General features: G+C 62.6%; 1 protein-coding gene across 6 annotated transcripts in view; it reads left to right on the top strand.

The window, feature by feature from the left end:
- LOC140386480 (dual specificity tyrosine-phosphorylation-regulated kinase 1A-like) overlaps positions 1–25,888 on the top strand; it is a 193,515-nt gene that overhangs the window by 149,982 nt on the left and 17,645 nt on the right. For all 6 annotated transcript variants that reach the window (XM_072468861.1, XM_072468862.1, XM_072468859.1 and 3 more), the window contains 5 exons: positions 6,658–6,846; positions 7,595–7,742; positions 8,681–8,967; positions 10,479–10,625; positions 10,715–10,855. In XM_072468861.1, coding sequence (XP_072324962.1) covers positions 6,658–6,846; positions 7,595–7,742; positions 8,681–8,967; positions 10,479–10,625; positions 10,715–10,855 — 912 coding nt within the window. The remainder of the gene's footprint in view (positions 1–6,657; positions 6,847–7,594; positions 7,743–8,680; positions 8,968–10,478; positions 10,626–10,714; positions 10,856–25,888) is intronic.

The raw sequence follows: 25,888 nt of genomic DNA, 5'->3' as shown, positions 1-25,888 counted from the left end.
AGCGAGGAGCGTTCAGAGGGTGAGGGAGCGAGGAGCGTTCAGAGGGTGAGGGAGCGAGGAGCGTTCAGAGGGTGAGGGAGCACGGAGCGTTCAGAGGGTGAGGGAGCGTTCAGAGGGTGAGGGAGCGAGGAGCATTCAGAGGGTGAGGGAGCGAGGAGCGTTCAGAGGGTGAGGGAGCGAGGAGCGTTCAGAGGGTGAGGGAGGGAGGAGCGTTCAGAGGGTGAGGGAGCACGGAGCGTTCAGAGGGTGAGGGAGCACGGAGCGTTCAGAGGGTGAGGGAGCGAGGAGCGTTCAGAGGGTGTGGGAGCGAGGAGCGTTCAGAGGGTGAGGGAGCGAGGAGCGTTCAGAGGGTGAGGGAGCGAGGAGCGTTCAGAGGGTGAGGGAGCGAGGAACGTTCAGAGGGTGAGGGAGCACGGAGCGTTCAGAGGGTGAGGGAGCGTTCAGAGGGTGAGGGAGCGAGGAGCGTTCAGAGGGTGAGGGAGCACGGAGCGTTCAGAGGGTGAGGGAGCGAGGAGCGTTCAGAGGGTGAGGGAGCGTTCAGAGGGTGAGGGAGCGAGGAGTGTTCAGAGGGTGAGGGAGCGAGGAGCGTTCAGAGGGTGAGGGAGCGAGGAGCGTTCAGAGGGTGAGGGAGCGAGGAGCGTTCAGAGGGTGAGGGAGCACGGAGCGTTCAGAGGGTGAGGGAGCGAGGAGCGTTCAGAGGGTGAGGGAGCGAGGAGCGTTCAGAGGGTGAGGGAGCGAGGAGCGTTCAGAGGGTGAGGGAGCGAGGAGCGTTCAGAGGGTGAGGGAGCGAGGAGCGTTCAGAGGGTGAGGGAGCGAGGAGCGTTCAGAGGGTGAGGGAGCGTTCAGAGGGTGAGGGAGCGAGGAGCGTTCAGAGGGTGAGGGAGCGAGGAACGTTCAGAGGGTGAGGGAGCGAGGAGCATTCAGAGGGTGAGGGAGCGTTCAGAGGGTGAGGGAGCGAGGAGCGTTCAGAGGGTGAGGGAGCGTTCAGAGGGTGAGGGAGCGAGGAGCGTTCAGAGGGTGAGGGAGCGAGGAGCGTTCAGAGGGTGAGGGAGCGTTCAGAGGGTGAGGGAGCGAGGAGCGTTCAGAGGGTGAGGGAGCGTTCAGAGGGTGAGGGAGCGAGGAGCATTCAGAGGGTGAGGGAGCGAGGAGCGTTCAGAGGGTGAGGGAGCGAGGACGGTTCAGAGGGTGAGGGAGCGAGGAGCGTTCAGAGGGTGAGGGAGCGTCAGGAGTGAGCAGGCAGCGTTCAGAGGGTGAGGGAGCGAGGAGCATTCAGAGGGTGAGGGAGCGAGGAGCGTTCGGAGGGTGAGGGAGCAGGGAGCGTTCAGAGGGTGAGGGAGTGAGGAGCGTTCAGAGGGTGAGGGAGCGAGGAGCATTCAGAGGGTGAGAGAGCGAGGAGCGTTCAGAGGGTGAGTGAGCGAGGAGCGTTCAGAGGGTGAGGGAGCGAGGAGCGTTCAGAGGGTGAGGGAGCGAGGAGCGTTCAGAGGGTGAGGGAGCGAGGAGCGTTCAGAGCGTGAGAGAGCGAGGAGCGTTCAGAGAACAAAGAACAAAGAAATGTACAGCACAGGAACAGGCCCTTCGGCCCTCCAAGCCCGCGCCGACCATACTGCCCGACTAAACTACAATCTTCTACACTTCCTGGGTCCGTATCCTTCTATTCCCATCCTATTCATATATTTGTCAAGATGCCCCTTAAATGTCCCTATCGTCCCTGCTTCCACTACCTCCTCCGGTAGCGAGTTCCAGGCACCCACTACCCTCTGCGTAAAAAACTTGCCTCGTACATCTACTCTAAACCTTGCCCCTCTCACCTTAAACCTATGCCCCCTAGTAATTGACGGAGCACGGAGCGTTCAGAGGGTGAGGGAGCGAGGAGCGTTCAGAGGGTGAGGGAGCGAGGAGCGTTCAGAGGGTGAGGGAGCGAGGAGCGTTCAGAGGGTGAGGGAGCGAGGAGCGTTCAGAGGGTGAGGGAGCGAGGAGCGTTCAGAGGGTGAGGGAGCGAGGAGCGTTCAGAGGGTGAGGGAGCGTTCAGAGGGTGAGGGAGCGAGGAGCGTTCAGAGGGTGAGGGAGCGAGGAACGTTCAGAGGGTGAGGGAGCGAGGAGCATTCAGAGGGTGAGGGAGCGTTCAGAGGGTGAGGGAGCGAGGAGCGTTCAGAGGGTGAGGGAGCGTTCAGAGGGTGAGGGAGCGAGGAGCGTTCAGAGGGTGAGGGAGCGAGGAGCGTTCAGAGGGTGAGGGAGCGTTCAGAGGGTGAGGGAGCGAGGAGCGTTCAGAGGGTGAGGGAGCGTTCAGAGGGTGAGGGAGCGAGGAGCATTCAGAGGGTGAGGGAGCGAGGAGCGTTCAGAGGGTGAGGGAGCGAGGACGGTTCAGAGGGTGAGGGAGCGAGGAGCGTTCAGAGGGTGAGGGAGCGTCAGGAGTGAGCAGGCAGCGTTCAGAGGGTGAGGGAGCGAGGAGCGTTCAGAGGGTGAGGGAGCGAGGAGCTTTCAGAGGGTGAGGGAGCGAGGAGCGTTCAGAGGGTGAGGGAGCGAGGAGCGTTCAGAGGGTGAGGGAGCGAGGAGCGTTCAGAGGGTGAGGGAGCGAGGAGCGTTCAGAGGGTGAGGGAGCGAGGAGCGTTCAGAGGGTGAGGGAGCGAGGAGCGTTCAGAGGGTGAGGGAGCACGGAGCGTTCAGAGGGTGAGGGAGCGTTCAGAGGGTGAGGGAGCGAGGAGCATTCAGAGGGTGAGGGAGCGAGGAGCGTTCAGAGGGTGAGGGAGGGAGGAGCGTTCAGAGGGTGAGGGAGCACGGAGCGTTCAGAGGGTGAGGGAGCACGGAGCGTTCAGAGGGTGAGGGAGCGAGGAGCGTTCAGAGGGTGAGGGAGCGAGGAGCGTTCAGAGGGTGAGGGAGCGAGGAGCGTTCAGAGGGTGAGGGAGCGAGGAGCGTTCAGAGGGTGAGGGAGCGAGGAACGTTCAGAGGGTGAGGGAGCACGGAGCGTTCAGAGGGTGAGGGAGCGTTCAGAGGGTGAGGGAGCGAGGAGCGTTCAGAGGGTGAGGGAGCACGGAGCGTTCAGAGGGTGAGGGAGCGAGGAGCGTTCAGAGGGTGAGGGAGCGTTCAGAGGGTGAGGGAGCGAGGAGCGTTCAGAGGGTGAGGGAGCGAGGAGCGTTCAGAGGGTGAGGGAGCGAGGACGGTTCAGAGGGTGAGGGAGCGAGGAGCGTTCAGAGGGTGAGGGAGCGTCAGGAGTGAGCAGGCAGCGTTCAGAGGGTGAGGGAGCGAGGAGCATTCAGAGGGTGAGGGAGCGAGGAGCGTTCGGAGGGTGAGGGAGCAGGGAGCGTTCAGAGGGTGAGGGAGTGAGGAGCGTTCAGAGGGTGAGGGAGCGAGGAGCATTCAGAGGGTGAGAGAGCGAGGAGCGTTCAGAGGGTGAGTGAGCGAGGAGCGTTCAGAGGGTGAGGGAGCGAGGAGCGTTCAGAGGGTGAGGGAGCGAGGAGCGTTCAGAGGGTGAGGGAGCGAGGAGCGTTCAGAGCGTGAGAGAGCGAGGAGCGTTCAGAGGGTGAGGGAGCGAGGAGCATTCAGAGGGTGAGGGAGCGAGGAGCGTTCAGAGGGTGAGGGAGCGAGGAGCGTTCAGAGGGTGAGGAAGCGTTCAGAGGGTGACGCAGCACGGAGCGTTCAGAGGGTGAGGGAGCGTTCAGAGGGTGAGGGACGTTCAGAGGGTGAGGGAGCGAGCAGCGTTCAGAGGGTGAGGGAGCGAGGAGCGTTCAGAGGGTGAGGGAGCGAGGAGCGTTCAGAGGGTGAGGGAGCGAGGAGCGTTCAGAGGGTGAGGGAGCGAGGAGCGTTCAGAGGGTGAGGGAGCGAGGAGCGTTCAGAGGGTGAGGGAGCGAGGAGCGTTCAGAGGGTGAGGGAGCGTCAGGAGTGAGCAGGGAGCGTTCAGAGGGTGAGGGAGCGAGGAGCATTCAGAGGGTGAGGGAGCGAGGAGCGTTCGGAGGGTGAGGGAGCAGGGAGCGTTCAGAGGGTGAGGGAGCGAGGAGCGTTCAGAGGGTGAGGGAGCGAGGAGCATTCAGAGGGTGAGGGAGCGAGGAGCGTTCAGAGGGTGAGGGAGCGAGGAGATTTCAGAGGGTGAGGGAGCGAGGAGCGTTCAGAGGGTGAGGGAGCGAGGAGCGTTCAGAGGGTGAGGGAGCGAGGAGCGTTCAGAGGGTGAGGGAGCGAGGAGCGTTCAGAGGGTGAGGGAGCGAGGAGCGTTCAGAGGGTGAGGGAGCGAGGAGCGTTCAGAGGGTGAGGGAGCGAGGAGCGTTCAGAGGGTGAGGGAGCGAGGAGCGTTCAGAGGGTGAGGGAGCGAGGAGCATTCAGAGGGTGAGGGAGCGAGGAGCGTTCAGGAGGTGAGGGAGCGAGGAGCGTTCAGAGGGTGAGGGAGCGAGGAGCGTTCAGAGCGTGAGAGAGCGAGGAGCGTTCAGAGGGTGAGGGAGCGAGGAGCATTCAGAGGGTGAGGGAGCGAGGAGCGTTCAGAGGGTGAGGGAGCGAGGAGCGTTCAGAGGGTGAGGGAGCGAGGAGCGTTCAGAGGGTGAGGGAGCGAGGAGCGTTCAGAGGGTGAGGGAGCGAGGAGCGTTCAGAGGGTGAGGGAGCACGGAGCGTTCAGAGGGTGAGGGAGCACGGAGCGTTCAGAGGGTGAGTGAGCGAGGCAGTCGGGAGTGTGAGGGAGCGTGGGGCGTCCGGAGGGTGAGGGAGCGGGAGCGTCGGGAGGGTGGGGGAGCGAGGAGCGTTCAGAGGGTGAGGGAGCGAGGAGCGTTCAGAGGGTGAGGGAGCGAGGAGCGTTCAGAGGGTAAGGGAGCGAGGAACGTTCAGAGGGTGAGGGAGCGAGGAGCGTTCAGAGGGTGAGGGAGCGTCAGGAGGGAGCAGGGAGCGTTCAGAGGGTGAGGGAGCGAGGAGCATTCAGAGGGTGAGGGAGCGAGGAGGGTGAGGGAGCAGTGAGCGTTCAGAGGGTGAGGGAGCGAGGAGCGTTCAGAGGGTGAGGGAGCGAGGAGCGTTCAGAGGGTGAGGGAGCGAGGAGCATTCAGAGGGTGAGGGAGCGAGGAGGGTGAGGGAGCAGGGAGCGTTCAGAGGGTGAGGGAGCGAGGAGCGTTCAGAGGGTGAGGGAGCGAGGAGCATTCAGAGGGTGAGAGAGCGAGGAGCGTTCAGAGGGTGAGGGAGCGAGGAGCTTTCAGAGGGTGAGGGAGCGAGGAGCGTTCAGAGGGTGAGGGAGCGAGGAGCGTTCAGAGGGTGAGGGAGCGAGGAGCGTTCAGAGGGTGAGGGAGCGAGGAGCATTCAGAGGGTGAGGGAGCGAGGAGCGTTCAGAGGGTGAGGGAGTGAGGAGCGTTCAGAGGGTGAGGGAGCGAGGAGCGTTCAGAGGGTGAGGGAGCGAGGAGCGTTCAGAGGGTGAGGGAGCGAGGAGCCTTCAGAGGGTGAGGGAGCACGGAGCGTTCAGAGGGCGAGGGAGCGAGGAGCGTTCAGAGGGTGAGGGAGCGTTCAGAGGGTGACGCAGCACGGAGCGTTCAGAGGGCGAGGGAGCGAGGAGCGTTCAGAGGGTGAGGGAGCGAGGAGCGTTCAGAGGGTGAGGGAGCACGGAGCGTTCAGAGGGTGAGGGAGCGAGGAGCGTTCAGAGGGTGAGGGAGCGAGGAGCGTTCAGAGGGTGAGGGAGCGAGGAGCGTTCAGAGGGTGAGGGAGCACGGAGCGTTCAGAGGGTGAGGGAACACGGAGCATTTAGAGGGTGAGGGAGCACGGAGCGTTCAGAGGGTGAGGGAGCGAGGGCGTCGGGAGGGTGAGGGAGCGTGGGGCGTCGGGAGGGTGAGGGAGCGGGAGGGTGGGGGAGCGAGGAGCGTCGGGAGGGTGGGGAAGCGAGGGGCGTCGGGAGGCTGGGGAAGCGAGGGGCGCCGGGAGGGTGAGGGAGCGAGGGGCGTCGGGATGGTGGGGGAGCGAGGAGCGTCGGGAGGGTGGGGGAGCAAGGAGCGTCGGGAGGATGGGGGAGCCAGGAGCGTCGCGAGGATGGGGGAGCGAGGAACGTCACGAGGTTGAGGGAGCGAGGAGCGTCGGGAGGGTGGGGGAGCGAGGCGCGTCGGGAGGGTGAGGGAGCGTGGCGAGTGTGAGGGAGCGAGGAGCGTCGGGAGGGTGGGGGGAGCGAGGAGCGTCGGGAAGGTGGGGGGAGCGAGGAGCGTCGGGAAGGTGGGGGGAGCGAGGGGCATCTGGAGGGTGGAGAAGCGAGGGGCTTTGGGAGGGTGGGGGAGCGAGGAGGGTGGGGAAGAGTGGCGCGTTGGGAGGGTGGGGGAGCGAGGAGGGTGGGTGAGAGAGGCGCTGGGAGGGTGGGCGAGCGAGGAGGGTGGGGGAGCGAGGCGCGTTGGGAGGGTGGGGGAGCGAGGAGGGTGGGGGAGTGTGGCGCGTTGGGAGGGTGGTGTATTCAGAGGGCAGCTGGAGGGGGGCCCTGACAGAGCTGTGCAAGAAGCCATTGAACTTCTTGGAATCCAGTTTAGCACTGGGGGAGGTGTTGAGCCCCCTCCCCCTCACAGGAAATAGTGCAGGTGACAATATTGGCAAATGACCTATGGATTTGTCGTGGCCCATCAAACGAGTGAGGAGTGCAGTTGTTAGTTGGTGTTTCTATACGATGTGCTTCTAACCCTCCCCTCCTCTGACTGAGAGCACCTCTTGTTCTCTGGAATTCCGCAGGTGTACTATGCCAAGAAGAAGCGTCGGGCACAACATGTTCCTCCAGATGATTCCAGCAACAAGAAGGAGCGGAAGATTTACAATGACGGTTACGATGATGATAACTATGACTACATTGTGAAGAATGGGGAGAAATGGATGGAGCGTTATGAGATAGACTCCCTGATCGGGAAGGGCTCCTTTGGACAGGTAACAGGGCGAGGAATTGGGAGCTCCCGGAGACCAGACTCAGCAAACGTACTGAAATATGGAACCGAGGCCCAGAGTGGATTTCACATGGGGAATGATTAACCAGGGCTCCTGCTCCTGATTACTGAATGTGCATTGTGAAGTGGACAAGGGGCGAGTGACCAGTCTCCTTGGTTGAACTATGAGGGGGGTGGCTCTTTTTCCCACTTCCCCACTTGTCCCTTTTGTTTCCCCGCAATGTGAAACCTGCCTGACTAAACTTGAGCTCCACTCATCCTGTCGTGCCTGTCACCACCTTGTCTAGTTATTCCCCTGCTTGCCAGCCCACTTTCTGGATGCTGATGGAAGCGTTCCTCTATACAATCCCTGTGATATTGGAAACCCCATGACTCCCATTCGAATTCCCACACAACATCCAGATAATCTGTTGTGCTGATTTGGTGCCCCGGCCTGTCGCCTTCGCCAACCCTTGTCCTGGCTGGGAAATCCCTCCAAGCCTTGCTGCACTCCCCCTCTGCACTCTCCTGAAGCCTTCTGTCTCAGATTGCACAGCCCACTTTCCCGGCACTAACTTTCTGCCGTTGGCAAAAGAAGACCCCAAACCAACTGGGCTGTCTAAAATAATCCACCGACGTCAGAGGCCCGTGCTTCCGACCCTTTACCACCTAGCCCCTCATTGCTTTGTTCCAAAGGCAGCTCTATTCCTCCATCGCCTGCGGTTCACCCCCTCTTCCTCTCTACCCTCTAGGTAGTGAAGGCCTACGATCACCAGGAGCAAGAATGGGTGGCAGTTAAAATCATCAAGAACAAGAAAGCCTTCCTGAATCAGGCCCAGATTGAACTGCGCCTTCTGGAGCTCATGAACAAACATGACACTGAGATGAAGTATTATATAGGTAAGAAGTGCCAGCAGCATCGAGTGGGGCGGCAGGGGGTTGGTAGCACTGGGGGCTAACGTTACTGGACCAATAACCAGAGGCCTGGGCTAATGTCGCAGTGACATGAATTCAAATCCCACTACTTTAGCTGGGCAACTTGAATTCAGCGCATTCCTATCTTGGAAATAAAATGCTACCCTCATTGATAATGACTTTGAAACTACTGAATTATAATTGAAACCCAACTTGTTCACCAATTTCCATGGGGGAAGGAAATCTGTCCTTACCCGGTCTGGTCCGCATGTTAACTCCACAATCACAGCAACGTAGAAGTTACCTCCTGTTGTGGGGTGAAACTATGCCCCAGTGAAAAGCAGGTGAAGAGTTCCTGTCTTGTCATGTTCGAGCCACAGAGCTTAGCTGAATGTAAGTAAAACAGAAAATGTTGGAAATATCTGTGGAGCAAGAAACAGTTTCTAAAAAAATTTAGAGTACCCAATTTTTTTTCCCAATTAAGGGGCAAGTTAGTGTGGCCAATTCACCTAACCTGCACATCTTTTTGGGTTGTGGGGGTGAAACGCATGCAAACATGGGGAGAATGTGCAAACTCCACATGGACAGTGACCCAGGGCCGGGATTCGAACCCGGGTCCTCAGTGCCGCAGTCCCAGTGCCAACCACTGCGCCACCTTGCTGCCCTTAGAAACAGAGTTAACAGTTCCGAGTCAATGACCATGTGTCAGGACTGGAAAGCGTGAGAACAGTGAAGAAATGTAAGTGCGCAGAGATAGTGGGAAAGGGAAAGAGAGGAAAGGTGGGTCAGTGATTGAGTTGACAGTGCGACAGGGCCAATGACAAAAAAAATCAATTTAATGGGCCAATGAAGAAAAAAAAATCAATTTAAAAGAAATGTTCTCTTTCTATGCTTGTAATCACTGCCCCCTCCTCCCAACACAGTTCACTTGAAGCGACATTTCATGTTCCGGAACCATCTATGCCTGGTCTTTGAGCTGCTCTCATACAACCTGTACGACCTGCTACGGAACACCAACTTCCGTGGAGTCTCCCTCAACCTGACCCGCAAGTTCGCCCAGCAGATGTGTACGGCTCTGCTCTTCCTGGCGACCCCTGAACTCAGCATCATCCACTGTGACCTCAAGCCAGAGAACATTCTGCTGTGCAACCCCAAGCGAAGTGCCATCAAGATTGTTGATTTCGGCAGCTCCTGCCAGCTGGGACAAAGAGTAAGAACATCACACCAATTCTTGTTCCAATGGGAGTGTGTGCGTGCGTGGACATATGTCTGTGTGTGTGAGGCTGTGTATGTCAACCCGTGCAGGCGCGATTGCGTCCGGGAGAATTGAGGGTGGTTTGGGGGATTTCTATATAGAATAACAGATACCCAGGAGTGAGTTACAGCCTGGAATCTTACAACGGGTGCAGGGTGGTTTATAGAGAATAACAGATACCCGGGAGTGAGTTATAGCCTGGAATCTTACAACGGGTGCAGGGTGATTTCTATATAGAATAACAGATACCCAGGAGTGAGTTACAGCCTTGAATTTTACAAAGGGTGCAGGGTGGTTTCTATATAGAATAACAGATACCCAGGAGTGAGTTACAGCCTGGAATCTTACAAAGGGTGCAGGGTGGTTTATAGAGAATAACAGATACCCGGGAGTGAGTTATAGCCTGGAATCTTACAAAGGGTGCAGGGTGGTTTATATATAGAATAACAGACCCAGGAGTGAGTTATAGCCTGGAATCTTACAAAGGGTGCAGGGTGGTTTCTATATAGAATAACTAATGTCGGGGAATGAGTTACAGACTCTAATTTAATCAAGTGGTTCGGGGTGGTTTATCTATACAGCAACCCAGGAATGAGTTAGAGACTGGAATCTAATCGAGGGGTTTGTGGGGTTTATATATTGAATAACAGATACCTGGGAGTGAGTTACGCACAGGAATCGAATCGAGACATTCAGGGTGGTTGATATGTAGAATAACAGAGACCCGGAATCGAGGTGATTTATACATAGAATAACAGAAGGGCGCTAGGATGGCACAGTGGTTAGCACTACTGCCTCACAGCACTGAGGACCCGGGCTCGAACCCGGCCCCGGGTCACTGACCATGTGACGTTTGCACATTATCCCCATGTCTGCGTGTGTCTCACCCCACAATCCAGAAGATGTGCAGGTAGGTGAATTAGTCATGCTAAATTGCTCCTTAATTGGGAAAAGAAAAGAATTGGGTACTCTAAATTTAGTTTTAAACATATATAGAATAACAGATACCCAGGAGTGAGTTACATACTGGAATCTACTTGAGGGGTTCGGGGTGGTTTATGTATAGAATAACAGATACCCGGGAGTGGGTTACAGACTGGAATCTACTCGAGGGGTTCAGGGTGGTTTCTATATAGAATAACAGATACCCGGGAGTGAGTTACAGACTGGAATCTACTCGAGGGGTTCGAGGTGGTTTATATATAGAATAACGGATACCTGGGAGCTGCCATGTTTGCCCCAGGTTTTGATTACTGTTGGAAGTCACGGTGTAGTTTGATAAATAATGGAAGCCTGTTACACTGGGGACCATGCTGTAGTGTCACCACAACAGTGCTGCTGGACTATCAGGATGTCTGTAATCGGGTGCTTGAAAGTCCCCTCTTGCACAGCTTCTTCATGTCCGACCCAAACAGCCGTTGTTAAACACTGCAGCCTGCTGAGCCAAGTTTGTTCTCTTCTCACAGATCTACCAGTACATCCAGAGCCGTTTCTATCGCTCTCCTGAAGTGCTGCTTGGTATGCCATATGACCTGGCCATTGACATGTGGTCACTGGGCTGTATCCTGGTGGAGATGCACACGGGTGAACCTCTCTTTAGTGGATCCAATGAGGTGAGATATTCTTCTCGATGGCTGTTGATTGTGTAGTCCTCACCACTGTCGATGCCTAATTCTTGCCTGTCGCTGGTTTTCCTCTTTAGGTAGATCAGATGAATAAGATAGTGGAGGTTGTCGGTTTTCCCCCCAGTCACATGCTGGAACACGCACCCAAAGCACGCAAGTACTTTGAGAAGCTCTCTGACGGACTGTGGGCCATGAAGAAAGTGAAGGATATGAAGAAGGTATGCCCATGGCACAGTTGGCACTTGGGCATTGTGAAAGCTCGTTTGTTGGACTGGTACCTGTCCTCACACAGACAGGGCCATCAGAACTCTGTGTGCACTGCATGAATGGGGGAAGTCTCCAGAGGAGCTCTCTGATTATGTGTCTGGTCTGGGAGAAGGGAAGGGGAAGACACGAGAGGGGGTCCGCACAAAACATTTGAGTCGGACAACACTGGTTGAGTGCGAGGGGGAGAGTGCGCATCGAGGGGGAGAGTTCACGTCCAGGGGGAGAGTGCGCGTCAAGGGTGAGTGGGAGAGTACGCCTCTGGGTGAGGGGATGGTGCGCAGTGAGGGGGAGAGCGTGCAGCGAGGGCGAAGGCGAGGGGGAGAGCACAAGGCGAGGGGGAGAGCGCGCGGCGAGGGGGAGAGCGCGTGTCGGCGGCGAGGGGGAGAGCGCGTGTCGGCGGTGAGGGGGAGAGCGCGCGTCGGGGGCGAGGGGGAGAGCGCGCGTCGAGGGACGAAGGAGAGAGGGCATGGCGTGGGCAGAGGGGGAGAGTGCATGGATGGGAGTGCAAGTGACCTGGGGAGAGTGCATGGGGCGGGCACGCGGTGAGTTCGGAGGGGGAGAGCGGGCGTTAAATTCGAGGAGGAGAGAGCACTGTGAGAGGGAGGGAGGGAGGAGGGGGAGAGCGCGAGGGGCAGGTTGCGCGGCGTGGCTGCTTGGGGAGAGCGGATGGGGAAAGTGAGCTTACAGAGGAAGATGGAGAGTGAGCATCGAGTGCGCGATGAAGAGCACACAGCGAGAGGGAGGGGAGACAGCGTCGAGTGCGAGGTGGAGAGTGGGCGTCGTGCGAGGTGGAGAGTTGGCGTCATGTGCAAGGTGGAGAATGGGCCTCGAGTGCGAGGTGGAGAGTGGGCGTCGAGTGCGAGGTGCAGAGTGGGCGTCAAGTGCGAGGTGGAGAGCGTGCAGAGAGAGGGAGGGGGAGATATATCGTTGAGTGTGTGATGGAGAGCGCACTGCGAGAGGGAGGGGGAGAATGAGTGTCGAGTGCAAGGTGGAGAGTGGGCGTCGTGCGAGGTGGAGAGTTGGCGTCATGTGCAAGGTGGAGAATGGGCCTCGAGTGAGGTGGAGAGTGGGCCTTGAGTGCGAGGTGGAGAGTGGGCGTCAAGTGCGAGGTGGAGAGCACACAGAGGAAGGGGGCGAGTGAGCGTCGAGTGCAAGGTGGAGAGCGCACTGTGAGAGGGAGGGGGTGAATGAGCATCGAGTGCAAGGTGGAGAGTGGGCGTCGTGCAAGGTGGAGAGTTGATGTCATGTGCAAGGTGGAGAATGGGCCTCGAGTGTGAGGTGGAGAGTGGGCCTCGAGTGCGAGGTGGAGAGTGGGCATCAAGTGCGAGGTGGAGAGCACACACAGAGGTAGGGGGAGAGTGAGCGTCGAATGCGAGGTGGAGAGCGCGTGTCAAGAACGTTGGGGAACGCACGCTGAGGGCGAGGGGGAGAGCGTGCGGGGTGGGCGAGGGGGAGAGTGTGGGGCGAGGGGGAGAGTGCGGGCCGAGGGGGAGGGGGAGAGTGCGCGCCGAGGGCGAGGGGGAGAGTGCGCGCCGAGGGCGAGGGGGAGAGTGCGCGCCGAGGGCGAGGGGGAGAGTGCGCGCCGAGGGCGAGGGGGAGAGTGCGCGCCGAGGGCGAGGGGGAGAGTGCGCGCCGAGGGCGAGGGGGAGAGTGCGCGCCGAGGGCGAGGGGGAGAGTGCGCGCCGAGGGCGAGGGGGAGAGTGCGCGCCGAGGGCGAGGGGGAGAGTGCGCGCCGAGGGCGAGGGGGAGAGTGCGCGCCGAGGGCGAGGGGGAGAGTGCGCGCCGAGGGCGAGGGGGAGAGTGCGCGCCGAGGGCGAGGGGGAGAGTGCGCGCCGAGGGCGAGGGGGAGAGTGCGCGCCGAGGGCGAGGGGGAGAGTGCGCGCCGAGGGCGAGGGGGAGAGTGCGCGCCGAGGGCGAGGGGGAGAGTGCGCGCCGAGGGCGAGGGGGAGAGTGCGCGCCGAGGGCGAGGGGGAGAGTGCGCGCCGAGGGCGAGGGGGAGAGTGCGCGCCGAGGGCGAGGGGGAGAGTGCGCGCCGAGGGCGAGGGGGAGAGTGCGCGCCGAGGGCGAGGGGGAGAGTGCGCGCCGAGGGCGAGGGGGAGAGTGCGCGCCGAGGGCGAGGGGGAGAGTGCGCGCCGAGGGCGAGGGGGAGAGTGCGCGCCGAGGGCGAGGGGGAGAGTGTGCACCGAGGGGGAGAGTGCGCGTCGAGGGCGAGGGGGTGAGTTCGCGCCGAGGGGGAGAGTGCACGCCGAGGGCAATGGGGCGAGTGCACGCCGAGGGCGAGGGGGAGAGTGCGCACCGAGGGGGAGAGTGCGCAGCGAGGGCGAGGGGGAGAGTGCGCGTCGAGGGCGAGGGGGAGAGTGCGCATCGAGGGCGAGGGGGAGCGTGCGCGTCGAGGGAGGAAGGGGAGAGAGGGTATGGCGTGGGGAGAGTGCATGGATGGGAGGGCAAGTGGGCCAGGGAGAGCCCGTGGAGCGTGCCTGGGGACGGACACGCGGCAAATTTGGAGGGGGAGAGTGCAAGGTGGAGAGTTAGCGTCGAGTGCGATGTGGAGAGTGGGCGTCAAGTGCAAGGTGGAGAGTGGGCGTCGAGTGCAAGGTGGAGAGTGGGCGTCGAGTGCGAGGTGGAGAGTGGGCGTCAAGTGCGAGGTGGAGAGTGGGCGTCGAGTGCAAGGTGGAGAGCACACAGAGAGGGAGGGGGAGATTGAGCGTCGAGTGTGAGGTGGAGAGCGCACTGCGACAGGGAGGGGGAGAGTGGGGCGTTAAATTCGAGGAGGAGAGAGCACTGAGCGGGAGGGAGGAGGGGGAGAGCGCGAGGGGCAGGTTGCACGGCGTGGCTGCTTGGGGAGAGCGGATGGGGAAAGTGAGCTTACAGAGGGAGATGGGGAGTGAGCGTTCAGTGCGCAATGAAGAGCACACAGCGAGAGGGAGGGGGGAGACTGAGCGTCGAGTGCGAGGTAGAGAGCACACTGAGGGATGGGGAGAGTGAGCATCGAGTGCGAAGTGGAGAGTTGGCGACGATTGCAAGGTGGAGAGTGGGCCTCGAGTGCAAGGTGGAGAGTGGGCGTCGAGTGCAAGGTGGAGAGCACACAGAGAGGGAGGGGGAGATTGAGCGTCGAGTGTGAGGTGGCGAGCGCACTGCGACAGGGAGGGGGAGAGTGAGGGTCGAGTGCGAGGTGGAGAGCCACCCGAGAGAGGGAGGGGGAGAGCGAGCGTCGAGTGCGAGGTGGAGAGTGGGCGTCGAGTGCGAGGTGGAGAGCATACAGAGGGAGGTGGAGAGTGAGCATCGAGTGCGAGGTGGAGAGCGTACAGAGAGAGGGAGGGGGAGAGATATCGTTGAGTGTGTGATATAGAGCGCACTGCGAGAGGGAGGGGGAGATTGAGCGTCGAGTGTGAGGTGGCGAGCGCACTGCGACAGGGAGGGGGTGAGTGAGGGTCGAGTGCGAGGTGGAGAGCCACCCGAGAGACGGAGGGGGAGAGTGAGCGTCGAGTGTGAGGTGGAGATTGGGTGTCGTGTGCGAGGTGGAGAGCCCACATAGAGAGGAAGGAGGAGAGTGGGCGTCAAGTGCGAGGTGGAAAGTGGGCGTCGAGTGCGAGGTGGAGAGCATACAGAGGGAGGTGGAGAGTGAGCATCGAGTGCGAGGTGGAGAGCGTACAGAGAGAGGGAGGGGGAGAGATATCGTTGAGTGTGTGATATAGAGCGCACTGCGAGAGGGAGGGGGAGAATGAGTGTCGAGTGCGAGGTGGAGAGTGGGTGTCATGCGAGGTGGAGAGTGGGCGTCGAGTGCAAGGTGCAGAGTTAGCGTCGAGTGCGCGGTGGAGAGTGGGCGTCAAGTGCGATGTGGAGAGTGGGCGTCGAGTGCGAGGTGGAGAACACACCGAGAGAGAGGGGGAGACTGAGCGTCGAGTGTGAGGTGGAGAGCGCACTGCGAGAGGGAGGGGGCGAGTGAGCGTCGAGTGCAAGGTGGAGAGCGCACTGCGAGAGGGAGGGGGCGAGTGAGCATCGAGTGTAAGGTGGAGAGTGGGCGTCGTGCGAGGTGGAGAGTTGACGTCATGTGCAAGGTGGAGAATGGGCCTCGAGTGTGATGTGGAGAGTGGGCCTCGAGTGCGAGGTGGAGAGTTGACGTCATGTGCAAGGTGGAGAATGGGCCTCGAGTGTGAGGTGGAGAGTGGGCCTCGAGTGCGAGGTGGAGAGTGGGCGTCAAGTGCGAGGTGGAGAGCACACACAGAGGTAGGGGGAGAGTGAGCGTCGAATGCGAGGCGGAGAGCGCGCGTCAAGAATGTTGGGGGAACGCACGCCGAGGGCGAGGGGGCGAGTGCGCGCCGAGGGCGAGGGGGAGAGTGCGCGCCGAGGGCGAGGGGGAGAGTGCGCGCCGAGGGCGAGGGGGAGAGTGCGCGCCGAGGGCGAGGGGGAGAGTGCGCGCCGAGGGCGAGGGGGAGAGTGCGCGCCGAGGGCGAGGGGGAGAGTGCGCGCCGAGGGCGAGGGGGAGAGTGCGCGCCGAGGGCGAGGGGGAGAGTGCGCGCCGAGGGCGAGGGGGAGAGTGCGCGCCGAGGGCGAGGGGGAGAGTGCGCGCCGAGGGCGAGGGGGAGAGTGCGCGCCGAGGGCGAGGGGGAGAGTGCGCGGCGTGGGGGAGAGTGCGCGCCGAGGGCGAGGGGGAGAGTGCGCGCCGAGGGCGAGGGGGAGAGTGCGCGCCGAGGGCGAGGGGGAGAGTGCACGCCGAGGGGGAGAGTGGATGGGGAAAGTGAGCTTACAGAGGGAGATGAAGAGTGAGCGTCGAGTGCGCGATGAAGAGCACACAGCGAGAGGGAGGGGGCGACTGAGCGTCGAGTGCGAGGTAGAGAGTTGGCGTCGATTGCAAGGTGGAGAGTTAGCGTCGAGTGCGAGGTGGAGAGTTGGCATCAATTGCATGGTAGAGAGTGGGCCTTGAGTGCAAGGTGGAGAGTTAGCGTCGAATGCGAGGTGGAGAGTGGGCGTCAAGTGCGAGGTGGAGAGTGGGCGTCGAGTGCAAGGTGGAGAGCACACAGAGAGGGAGGGGGAGACTGAGCATCGAGTGTGAGGTGGAGAGCCACCCGAGAGAGGGAGGGGGAGAGTGAGCGTCGAGTGTGAGGTGGAGATTGGGTGTCGTGTGCGAGGTGGAGAGCCCACATAGAGAGGAAGGAGGAGAGTGGGCGTCAAGTGCGAGGTGGAGAGTAGGCGTCGAGTACGAGGTGGAGAGCATACAGAGGGAGGTGGAGAGTGGGCGTCAAGTGCGAGGTGGAGACTGAGCGTCGAGTGTGAGGTGGAGAGCGCACTGCGAGAGGGAGGGGGAGACTGAGCGTCGAGTGCGAGGTGGAGAGCACACAGAGGGAGGGGGAGAGTGAGCATTGAGTGCGAGGTGGAGAGTGGACGTCAAGTGCAAGGTGGAGAGTGGACGTCAAGTGCGAGGTGGGGAATGAGCATCGAGAGTGATGTGGAGAGTGGGCGTCAAGTGCAAGGTGGAGAGTGGACGTCAAGTGCGAGGTGGGGAATGAGCATCAAGTGCGAGGTGGAGAGTAAGCGTCGAGTGCAAGGTGGAGAGCGCACTGCGAGAGGGAGGGGGTGAATGAGCATCGAGTGCAAGGTGGAGAGTGGGCGTCGTGCGAGGTGGAGAGTTGACGTCATGTGCAAGGTGGAGAATGGGCCTCGAGTGTGAGGTGGAGAGTGGGCCTCGAGTGCGAGGTGGAGAGTGGGCGTCAAGTGCGAGGTGGAGAGCACACACACAGGTAGGGGGCGAGTGAGCGTCGAATGCGAGGTGGCGAGTGCGCGTCAAGAACGTTGGGGGAACGCACGCTGAGGGCGAGGGGGAGAGCGTGCGGGGAGTGCGAGGGGGAGAGTGTGCGCCGAGGGCGAGGGGGAGAGTGTGCGCCGAGGGCGAGAGGGAGAGTGCACCGAGGGGGAGAGTGCGCGCCGAGGGCGAGGGGGTGAGTGCGCGCCGAGGGCGAGGGGGTGAGTGCGCGCCGAGGGCGAGGGGGTGAGTGCGCTCCGAGGGCGAGGGGGAGAGTGCGCGGCGAGGGGGAGAGTGCGGGGCGAGGGGGAGAGTGCGGGGAGAGTGCGCGCCGAGGGGGAGAGTGCACGCCGAGGGGGAGAGTGCGCGCCGAGGGGGAGAGTGCGCGCCGAGGGCGAGGGGGTGAGTGCGCGCCGAGGGCAAGTGGGAGAGTGCGCGCCAAGGGCGAGGGCGAGAGTGCTGCCGAGGGCTCGGGGGAGAGTGTGCACCGAGGGCGAGGGGGAGAGTGCGCAGCGAGGGCGAGGGGGAGAGTGCGCGGCGAGGGGGAGAGTGTGCGTCGAGGGAGGAAGGGGAGTGGGTATGGATGGGAGGGCAAGGGAGAGCCCGTGGAGCGTGCCTGGGGACGGACACGCGGCAAATTTGGAGGGGGAGAGTGCAAGGTGGAGAGTGGGCGTCAAGTGCGATGTGGAGAGTGGGCGTCAAGTGCGAGGTGGAGAGTGGGCGTCGAGTGCAAGGTGGAGAGTGGGCGTCGAGTGCGAGGTGGAGAGTGGGTGTCGAGTGCAAGGTGGAGAGCACACAGAGGGAGGGGAATATTGAGCGTCGAGTGCGAGGTGGAGAGCACACAGAGAGGGAGGGGGAGAGTTAGCGTCGAGTGCGAGGTGGAGAGCTTACAGCGAGAGGAAGGGAGAGTAAGCGTCGAGTGCGTGGTGGAGAGTGGGCGTCGAGTGCGAGGTGGAGAATTGGCGTCGAGTGCGAGGTGGAGAGCCACGCGAGAGAGGGAGGGGGAGAGTGAGTGTCGAGAGCGAGGTGGAGAGTGCACTGTGAGAGGGAGGGGGAGAGTTGAGCGTCGAGGGGGAGAGTTGAGCGTCGAGGGGGAGAGTTGAGCGTCGAGAGCGAGGTGCAGAGCCACCCGAGAGAGGGAGGGTGAGAGTTAGCGTTGAGTGTGAGGTGGAGAGCCCACTGCGAGATGGAGAGGGATAGTGAGCGTCGAGTGCGAGGTGGAGAGTGGGCGTCGAGTGCGAGGTGGAGAGTGGGCGACGAGTGCAAGGTGGAGAGTGGGTGTCGAGTGCGAGGTGGAGAGTGGGCATCGAGTGTGAGGTGGAGAGTGGACGTCGAGTGCTAGGTGGAGAGTGGGCGTCGAGTGCTAGCTGGAGAGTGGGCATCGAGTGCTAGGTGGAGAGTGGGTGTCGACTGCGAGGTGTAGAGTGGGCGTTAAGTGCGAGGTGGAGAGTGAGCGTCGAGTGCGAGGTGGAGAGCACAAAGGGAGGGGTAGAATGAGCGTCGAGTGCGAGGTGGAGAGTGGGCGTCGAGTGCGAGGTGGAGAGGTGGCGTCGAGTGCGAGGTGGAGAGTTGGCGTCGAGTGCGAGGTGGAGAGTTGGCGTCGAGTGCGAGGTGGAGAGTTGGCGTCGAGTGCGAGGTGGAGAGTTGGCGTCGAGTGCGAGGTGGAGAGTTGGCGTCGAGTGCGAGGTGGAGAGTTGGCGTCGAGTGCGAGGTGGAGAGTTGGCGTCGAGTGCGAGGTGGAGAGTTGGCGTCGAGTGCGAGGTGGAGAGTTGGCATTGAGTGCGAGGTGGAGAGCCACCCGAGAGAGGGAGGGGGAGAGTGAGCGTCGAGTGCGAGGTGGAGAGCGCACTGCGAGAGGGAGGGGAGAGTGAGCGCCGTGTGCGAGGTGGAGAGTGGGCGTAGAGTGCGAGGTGGAGAGTGGGCGTAGAGTGCGAGGTGGAGAGTGGGCGTAGAGTGCGAGGTGGAGAGGGCGTCGAGTGCGAGATGGAGAGCCCACAGAGAGGGGGTGGGGAGAGTGAGTGCGAGGTGGAGAGCACACAGAGGGAGGGGGAGAGCGAGCGTCGAGTGCGAGATGGAGAGCATACAGAGGGACGGGGAGAATAGGCGACGAGTGTGAGTTGGAGAGCGTAGAGCGGGAGGGGGGAGTGAGTGTCGAGTGCGAGGTGGAGAGCGTACAGCGAGGGGGAGAGTTAGCGTTGAGTGTGAGGTGGAGAGCATACAGCGAGAGGGAGGGGGAGAGTTAGCGTCGAGTGTGAGGTGGAGAGCGCACTGAGCGGATGGGGGAGAGTGAGCGTCGAGTGCGAGGTGGAAAGTGGGCGTCGAGTGCGAGGTGGAGAGCGCACTGCGAGGGGGAGAGTGAGCGTCGAGTGCGAGGTGGAGAGTGGGCGTAGAGTGCGAGGTGGAGAGTGAGCGGCGAGTGCGAGGTGGAGAGTGAGCGTCGAGTGCGAGGTGGAGAGTGAGCGTCGAGTGCGAGGTGGAGAGTGAGCGTCGAGTGCGAGGTGGAGAGTGAGCGTCGAGTGCGAGGTGGAGAGTGAGCGTCGAGTGCGAGGTGGAGAGTGAGCGTCGAGTGCGAGGTGGAGAGTGAGCGTCGAGTGCGAGGTGGAGAGTGAGCGTCGAGTGCGAGGTGGAGAGTGAGCGTCGAGTGCGAGGTGGAGAGTGAGCGTCGAGTGCGAGGTGGAGAGTGAGCGTCGAGTGCGAGGTGGAGAGTGAGCGTCGAGTGCGAGGTGGAGAGTGAGCGTCGAGTGCGAGGTGGAGAGACCGTCGAGTGCGAGGTGGAGAGTGGGCGTTGAGTGCGAGGTGGAGAGTGGGCGTTCAGTGCGAGATGGAGAGGGCGTCGAGTGCGAGGTGGAGAGTGGGCGTCGAGTGCGAGGTGGAGAGTTGGCATTGAGTGCGAAGTGGAGAGTTGGCGTCGAGTGCCAGGTGGAGAGTTGGCATTGAGTGCGAGGTGGAGAGCCACCCGAGAGAGGGAGGGGAAGAGTGAGCGTCGAGTGTGAGGTGGAGAGCGCACAGAGAGAGGGAGGGGGAGAGTGAGCGTCGAGAGCGAGGTGCAGAGCCACCCGAGAGAGGGAGGGGGCGAGTTAGCGTCTAGTGCGAGGTGGAGAGCCACCCGAGAGAGGGAGGGGGAGAGTGAGTGTCGAGTGCGAGGTGGAGAGTGCACAGAGAGAGGGTCGAGTGCGAGGGGGAGAGAGAGGGTCGAGTGCGAGGTGGCGAGCCACCCGAGAGAGGGAGGGGGAGAGTGAGCATCAAGTGCGAGGTGGAGAGCGGGCGTCGAGGGCGAGGTGGAGAGTGGGCGCCGAGTGCGAGGTAGAGAGTTGGCGTTGAGTGCGAGGTAGAGAGTTGGCGTCGAGTGCGAGGTGGAGGGTGGGCGCGAGTGCGAGGTAGAGAGTTGGCGTTGAGTGCGAGGTGGAGAGCACACTGAGAGGGAGGGGGAGAGTGAGCGTCGAGAGCGAGGTGCAGAGCCACCCGAGAGAGGGAGGGCGAGAGTTAGCATCGAGTGTGAGGTGGAGAGCGCACAGAGGGAGGGGGAGAGTGAACGTTAAGTACAAGGTGCAGAGTGGGCGTCGTCTGCGAGGTGGAGAGCGCACAGAGAGGGAGTGGGCGTAAAGTGCGAGGTGGAGAGCCACCCGAGAGAGGGAGGGGGAGAGTGAGCGTCGAGTGCGAGGTGGAGAGCGCACAGAGAGGGAGGGGAGAGTGAGTGTCGAATGCGAGGTGGAGAGCGCACAGAGAGAGGAAGGGGGCGAGTGGGCGTTTCGTGCGGGCTGCAGAGCCACCCGAGAGAGGGAGGAGGAGAGCGAGGTGGAGAGCGGGCGTCGAGTGCGAGGTGGAGAGTGGGCGTCGAGTGCAGGGTGGAGAGCTCATTGCGAGAGGGAAGGGGAGAGTGAGCATCGAGTGCGAGGTGGAGAGTGGGCGTCGAGTGCGAGGTGGAGAGTGGGCGTCGAGTGCGAGGTTGAGAGTTGGCGTCGAGTGCGACGAAAGAGGGAGGGGGAGAGTGAGTGTCGAGAACGAGGTGCAGAGCCACCCGAGAGAGGGAGGGGGAGAGTGAGCGTCGAGTGCGAGGTGGAGAGCCACCCGAGAGAGGGAGGGGGAGAGTGAGCGTCGAGTGTGAGGTGGAGAGCGGGCGTCGAGTGCGAGGTGGAGATTGAGCGTCGAGAGCGAGGTGAAGAGCACACAGAGGAAGGGGGCGAGTGAGCGTCGAGAGCGAAGTGGAGAGCGAGGTGGAGAGTGGGCGTCGAGTGCGAGGTGGAGAGCGGGCGTCGAGTGCGAGGTGGAGAGTGGGCGTCGAGTGTGAGGTGGAGAGCGCACTACGAGAGGGAGGTGGAGAGTGAGCGTCGAATGCGAGGTGGAGAGTGGGCGTTGAGTGCGAGGTGGAGAGTGAGCTTCGAGTGCGAGGTGGAGAGTGGGCGTCGAGTGCGAGGTGGAGAGTGGGCGTCGAGTGCGATGTGGAGAGTGGGCGTCGAGTGCGAGGTGGAGAGTGGGCGTCGAGTGCGAGGTGGAGAGTGGGCGTCGAGTGCGAGGTGGAGAGTGGGCGTCGAGTGCGAGGTGGAGAGTGGGCGTCGAGTGCGAGGTGGAGAGTGGGCGTCGAGTGCGAGGTGGAGAGTTGGCATTGAGTGCGAGGTGGAGAGTTGGCGTTGAGTGCGAGGTGGAGAGCCACCCGAGAGAGGGAGGGGGAGAGTGAGCGTTGAGTGCGAGGTGGAGAGCGCACAGATGGAGGGGAGAGTGAGTGTTAAGTGCAAGGCGCAGAGTGGGTGTCGTCTGCGAGGTGGAGAGCACACAGAGAGAGGGAGGGGGAGAATGAGTGTCGAGTGCAAGGTGGAGAGTGGGCGTCGTGCGAGGTGGAGAGTTGGCGTCATGTGCAAGGTGGAGAATGGGCCTCGAGTGAGGTGGAGAGTGGGCCTTGAGTGCGAGGTGGAGAGTGGGCGTCAAGTGCGAGGTGGAGAGCACACAGAGGAAGGGGGCGAGTGAGCGTCGAGTGCGAGGTGGAGAGTGAGCGTCGAATGCGAGGTGGAGAGCGCGCGTCAAGAACGTTGGGGGAACGCACGCTGAGGGCGAGAGGGAGAGCGTGCGGGGAGCGCGTGGGGGAGAGTGTGCGCCGAGGGCGAGGGGGAGAGTGTGCGCCGAGGGAGAGTGCACCGAGGGGGAGAGTGCGCGCCGAGGGCGAGGGGGTGAGTGCGCTCCGAGAGCGAGGGGGAGAGTGCGCGCCGAGGGCGAGGGGGAGAGTGCGCGCCGAGGGCCAGGGGAGAGTGCGCGCCGAGCGCCGGGGGAGAGTGCGCGGCGAGGGGGAGAGTGCGCGCCGAGGGCGAGGTGGAGAGTGCGCGCCGAGGGGGAGAGTGCGCGCCGAGGGCGAGGGGGTGAGTGCGCACCGAGGGCGAGTGGGAGAGTGCGCGCCGAGGGCGAGGGGGAGAGTGCGCGCCCAGGGCGAGGGGGAGAGTGCGCGCCGAGGGGGAGAGTGCGCGCCGAGGGCGAGGGGGTGAGTGCGCGCCGAGGGCGAGTGGGAGAGTGCGCGCCAAGGGCGAGGGCGAGAGTGCCGCCGAGGGCTCGGGGGAGAGTGCGCGCCGAGGGCGAGGGGGAGAGTGCACGCCGAGGGCGAGGGGGAGAGTGCGCGCCGAGGGGGAAAATGCGCGCCGAGGGCGAGGGGGTGAGTGCGCGCCGAGGGCGAGTGGGAGAGTGCGCGCCAAGGGCGAGGGCGAGAGTGCCGCCGAGGGCTCGGGGGAGAGTGCGCACCGAGGGCGAGGGGGAGAGTGCGCAGCGAGGGGGAGAGTGCGCGTCGAGGGCGAGGGGGAGAGTGTGCGTCGAGGGAGGAAGGGGAGTGGGTATGGATGGGAGGGCAAGTGGGCCAGGGAGAGCCCGTGTAGCGTGCCTGGGGACGGACACGCGGCGAATTTGGAGGGGGAGAGTGCAAGGTGGAGAGTTAGCGTCAAGTGCAATGTGGAGAGTGGGCGTCAAGTGCGAGGTGGAGAGTGGGCGTCGAGTGCAAGGTGGAGAGTGGGCGTCGAGTGCGAGGTGGAGAGTGCACCGAGGGGGAGAGTGCGCGCCGAGGGCGAGGGGGTGTGTGCGCTCCGAGAGCGAGGGGGAGAGTGCGCGCCGAGGGCGAGGGGGAGAGTGCGCGCCGGGGGAGAGTGCGCGCCGAGGGCGAGGGGGAGAGTGCGCGCCGAGGGCGAGGTGGAGAGTGCGCGCCGAGGGCGAGGGGGAGAGTGCGCGCCGAGGGCGAGTGGGAGAGTGCGCGCCGAGGGCGAGGGCGAGAGTGCCGCCGAGGGCTCGGGGGAGAGTGCGCACCGAGGGCGAGGGGGAGAGTGCGCAGCGAGGGGGAGAGTGCGCGTCGAGGGCGAGGGGGAGAGTGTGCGTCGAGGGAGGAAGGGGAGTGGGTATGGATGGGAGGGCAAGTGGGCCAGGGAGAGCCCGTGGAGCGTGCCTGGGGACGGACACGCGGCGAATTTGGAGGGGGAGAGTGCAAGGTGGAGAGTTAGCGTCAAGTGCAATGTGGAGAGTGGGCGTCAAGTGCGAGGTGGAGAGTGGGCGTCGAGTGCGAGGTGGAGAGTGGGCGTCGAGTGCGAGGTAGAGAGTGGGTGTCGAGTGCAAGGTGGAGAGCACACAGAGGGAGGGGGAGATTGAGCATCGAGTGTGAGGTGGAGAGCGCACTGCGACAGGGAGGGGGAGAGTGGGGCGTTAAATTCGAGGAGGAGAGAGCACTGTGAGAGGGAGGGAGGAGGGGGAGAGCGCGAGGGGCAGGTTGCGCGGCGTGGCTGCTTGGGGAGAGCGAATGGGGAAAGTGAGCTTACATAGGGAGATGAAGAGTGAGCGTCGAGTGCGCGATGAAGAGCACACAGCGAGAGGGAGGGTGAGAGTGAGCGTCAAGTACGAGGTGGAGAACACAAAGCAAGAGGGAGGGGGAGAGTTAGCGTCAAGTGCAAGGTGGAGAGTGGACGTCAAGTGCGAGGTGGAGAGTAAGCGTCGAGTGCGAGGTGAAGAGTGGACGTCAGGTGCGAGGTGGAGAGTGAGCGTCGAGTGCGTGGTGGAGAGTTGCCGTTGAGTGCGAGGTGGAGAGCGCACAGCGAGAGTTAGGGGGCGAGTGAGAGGTGGAGAGAACACAGGGAGGGGGAGAGTGAGCGTCAAGTGCGAGCTGGAGAGCACACAGAGAGGGAGGGGGAGAGTGAGTGTTGAGGGGGAGAGTGAGAATTGAGGGGGAGAGTGAGCGTCGAGTGCGAGGTGGAGAGCACACAGAGAGAGGGAGGGGGAGAGTGAGCGTCGAGTGCGAGGTGGAGAGCACACATAGGGACGGGGAGAATAGGCGTTGAGTGTGAGTTGGAGAGCTACAGAGGGAGGGGGGGAGTGAGCGTCGAGTGTGAGGTGGAGAGCGTACAGCGAGACGGAGGGGGAGAGTTAGCGTCGAGTGTGAGGTGGAGAGCGCACTGCGAGAGGAAGGGAGAGTAAGCGTCGAGTGCGTGGTGGAGAGTGGGCGTCGAGTGCGAGGTGGAGAATTGGCGTCGAGTGCGAGGTGGAGAGCCACGCGAGAGAGGGAGGGGGGAGAGTGAGTGTCGAGAGCGAGGTGGAGAGTGCACTGTGAGAGGGAGGGGGAGAGTTGAGCGTCGAGGGGGAGAGTTGAGCGTCGAGAGCGAGGTGCAGAGCCACCCGAGAGAGGGAGGGTGAGAGTTAGCGTTGAGTGTGAGGTGGAGAGCCCACTGCGAGATGGAGGGGGATAGTGAGCGTCGAGTGCGGGGTGGAGAGTGGGCATCGAGTGCGAAGTGGAGAGTGGGCGTCGAGTGCGAGGTGGAGAGTGGGCGACGAGTGCGAGGTGGAGAGTGGGCGTCGAGTGCGAGGTGGAGAGTGGGCATCGAGTGTGAGGTGGAGAGTGGGCATCGAGTGTGAGGTGGAGAGTGGGCGTCGAGTGCTAGCTGGAGAGTGGGCGTCGAGTGCTAGCTGGAGAGTGGGCGTCGAGTGCTAGGTGGAGAGTGGGCATCGAGTGCTAGGTGGAGAGTGGGTGTCGACTGCGAGGTGTAGAGTGGGCGTTAAGTGCGAGGTGGAGAGTGAGCGTCGAGTGCGAGGTGGAGAGCACAAAGGGAGGGGTAGAATGAGCGTCGAGTGCGAGGTGGAGAGTGGGCGTCGAGTGCGAGGTGGAGAGTGAGCGTCGAATGCAAGGTGGAGAGTGGGCGTCGAGTGCGAGGTGGAGAGGTGGCATTGAGTGCGAGGCGGAGAGTTGGCGTTCAGTGCGAGGTGGAGAGGGCGTCAAGTGCGAGGCGGAGAGTTGGCGATCAGTGCGAGGTGGAGAGGGCGTCAAGTGCGAGGTGGAGAATGGGCGTCGAGTGCGAGGTGGAGAGTGGGCGTCGAGTGCGAGGTGGAGATTGAGCGTCGAGAGCGAGGTGAAGAGCACACAGGAAGGGGGCGAGTGAGCGTCGAGAGCGAGGTGGAGAGCGGGCGTCGAGTGCGAGGTGGAGAGTGGGCGTTGAGTGCGAGGTGGTGAGTTGGCGTCGAGTGCGAGGTGGAGAGTGGGCGTCGAGTGAGAGGTGGAGAGTGGGCGTCGAGTTCGAGGTGGAGAGTTGGCATTGAGTGCGAGGTGGAGAGCCACCCGAGAGAGGGAGGGGGAGAGTGAGCGTCGAGTGCGAGGTGGAGAGGTGGCGTTCAGTGCGAGGTGGAGAGTTGGCGTTCAGTGCGAGGTGGAGAGGGCGTCAAGTGCGAGGTGGAGAATGGGCGTCGAGTGCGAGGTGGAGAGTGGGCGTCGAGTGCGAGGTGGAGAGTTGGCGTTGAGTGCGAGGTGGAGAGTGGGCATCGAGTGCGAGGTGGAGAGTGGGCGTCGAGTGCGAGGTGGAGAGTGGGCGTCGAGTGCGAGGTGGAGAGTGGGCGACGAGTGCGAGGTGGAGAGTGGGCGTCGAGTGCGAGGTGGAGAGTGGGCGTCGAGTGCGAGGTGGAGAGTGGGCGTCGAGTGCGAGATGGTGAGTGGGCGTCGAGTGCGAGGTGGAGAGTTGGCATTGAGTGCGAGGTGGAGAGTTGGCGTTGAGTGCGAGGTGGAGAGCCACCCGAGAGAGGGAGGGGGAGAGTGCGAGCTGGAGAGCGCACAGATGGAGGGGAGAGTGAGTGTTAAGTGCATGGCGCAGAGTGGGTGTCGTCTGCGAGGTGGAGAGCACACAGAGAGAGGGAGGGGGAGAGTGAGCGTCGAGTGCGAGGTGGAGAGCCACCCGAGAGAGGGAGGGGGAGAGTGAGCGTCGAGTGTGAGGTGGAGAGCGGGCGTCGAGTGCGAGGTGGAGATTGAGCG

The sequence above is a fragment of the Scyliorhinus torazame genome, chromosome 12, assembly GCF_047496885.1.
Source record: "Scyliorhinus torazame isolate Kashiwa2021f chromosome 12, sScyTor2.1, whole genome shotgun sequence".
Classification (NCBI taxonomy): Eukaryota; Metazoa; Chordata; class Chondrichthyes; order Carcharhiniformes; family Scyliorhinidae; genus Scyliorhinus; species Scyliorhinus torazame.
The sequence above is the reverse complement of the archived record's forward strand: the minus strand, read 5'-3'. Positions and strand labels throughout refer to the sequence as shown.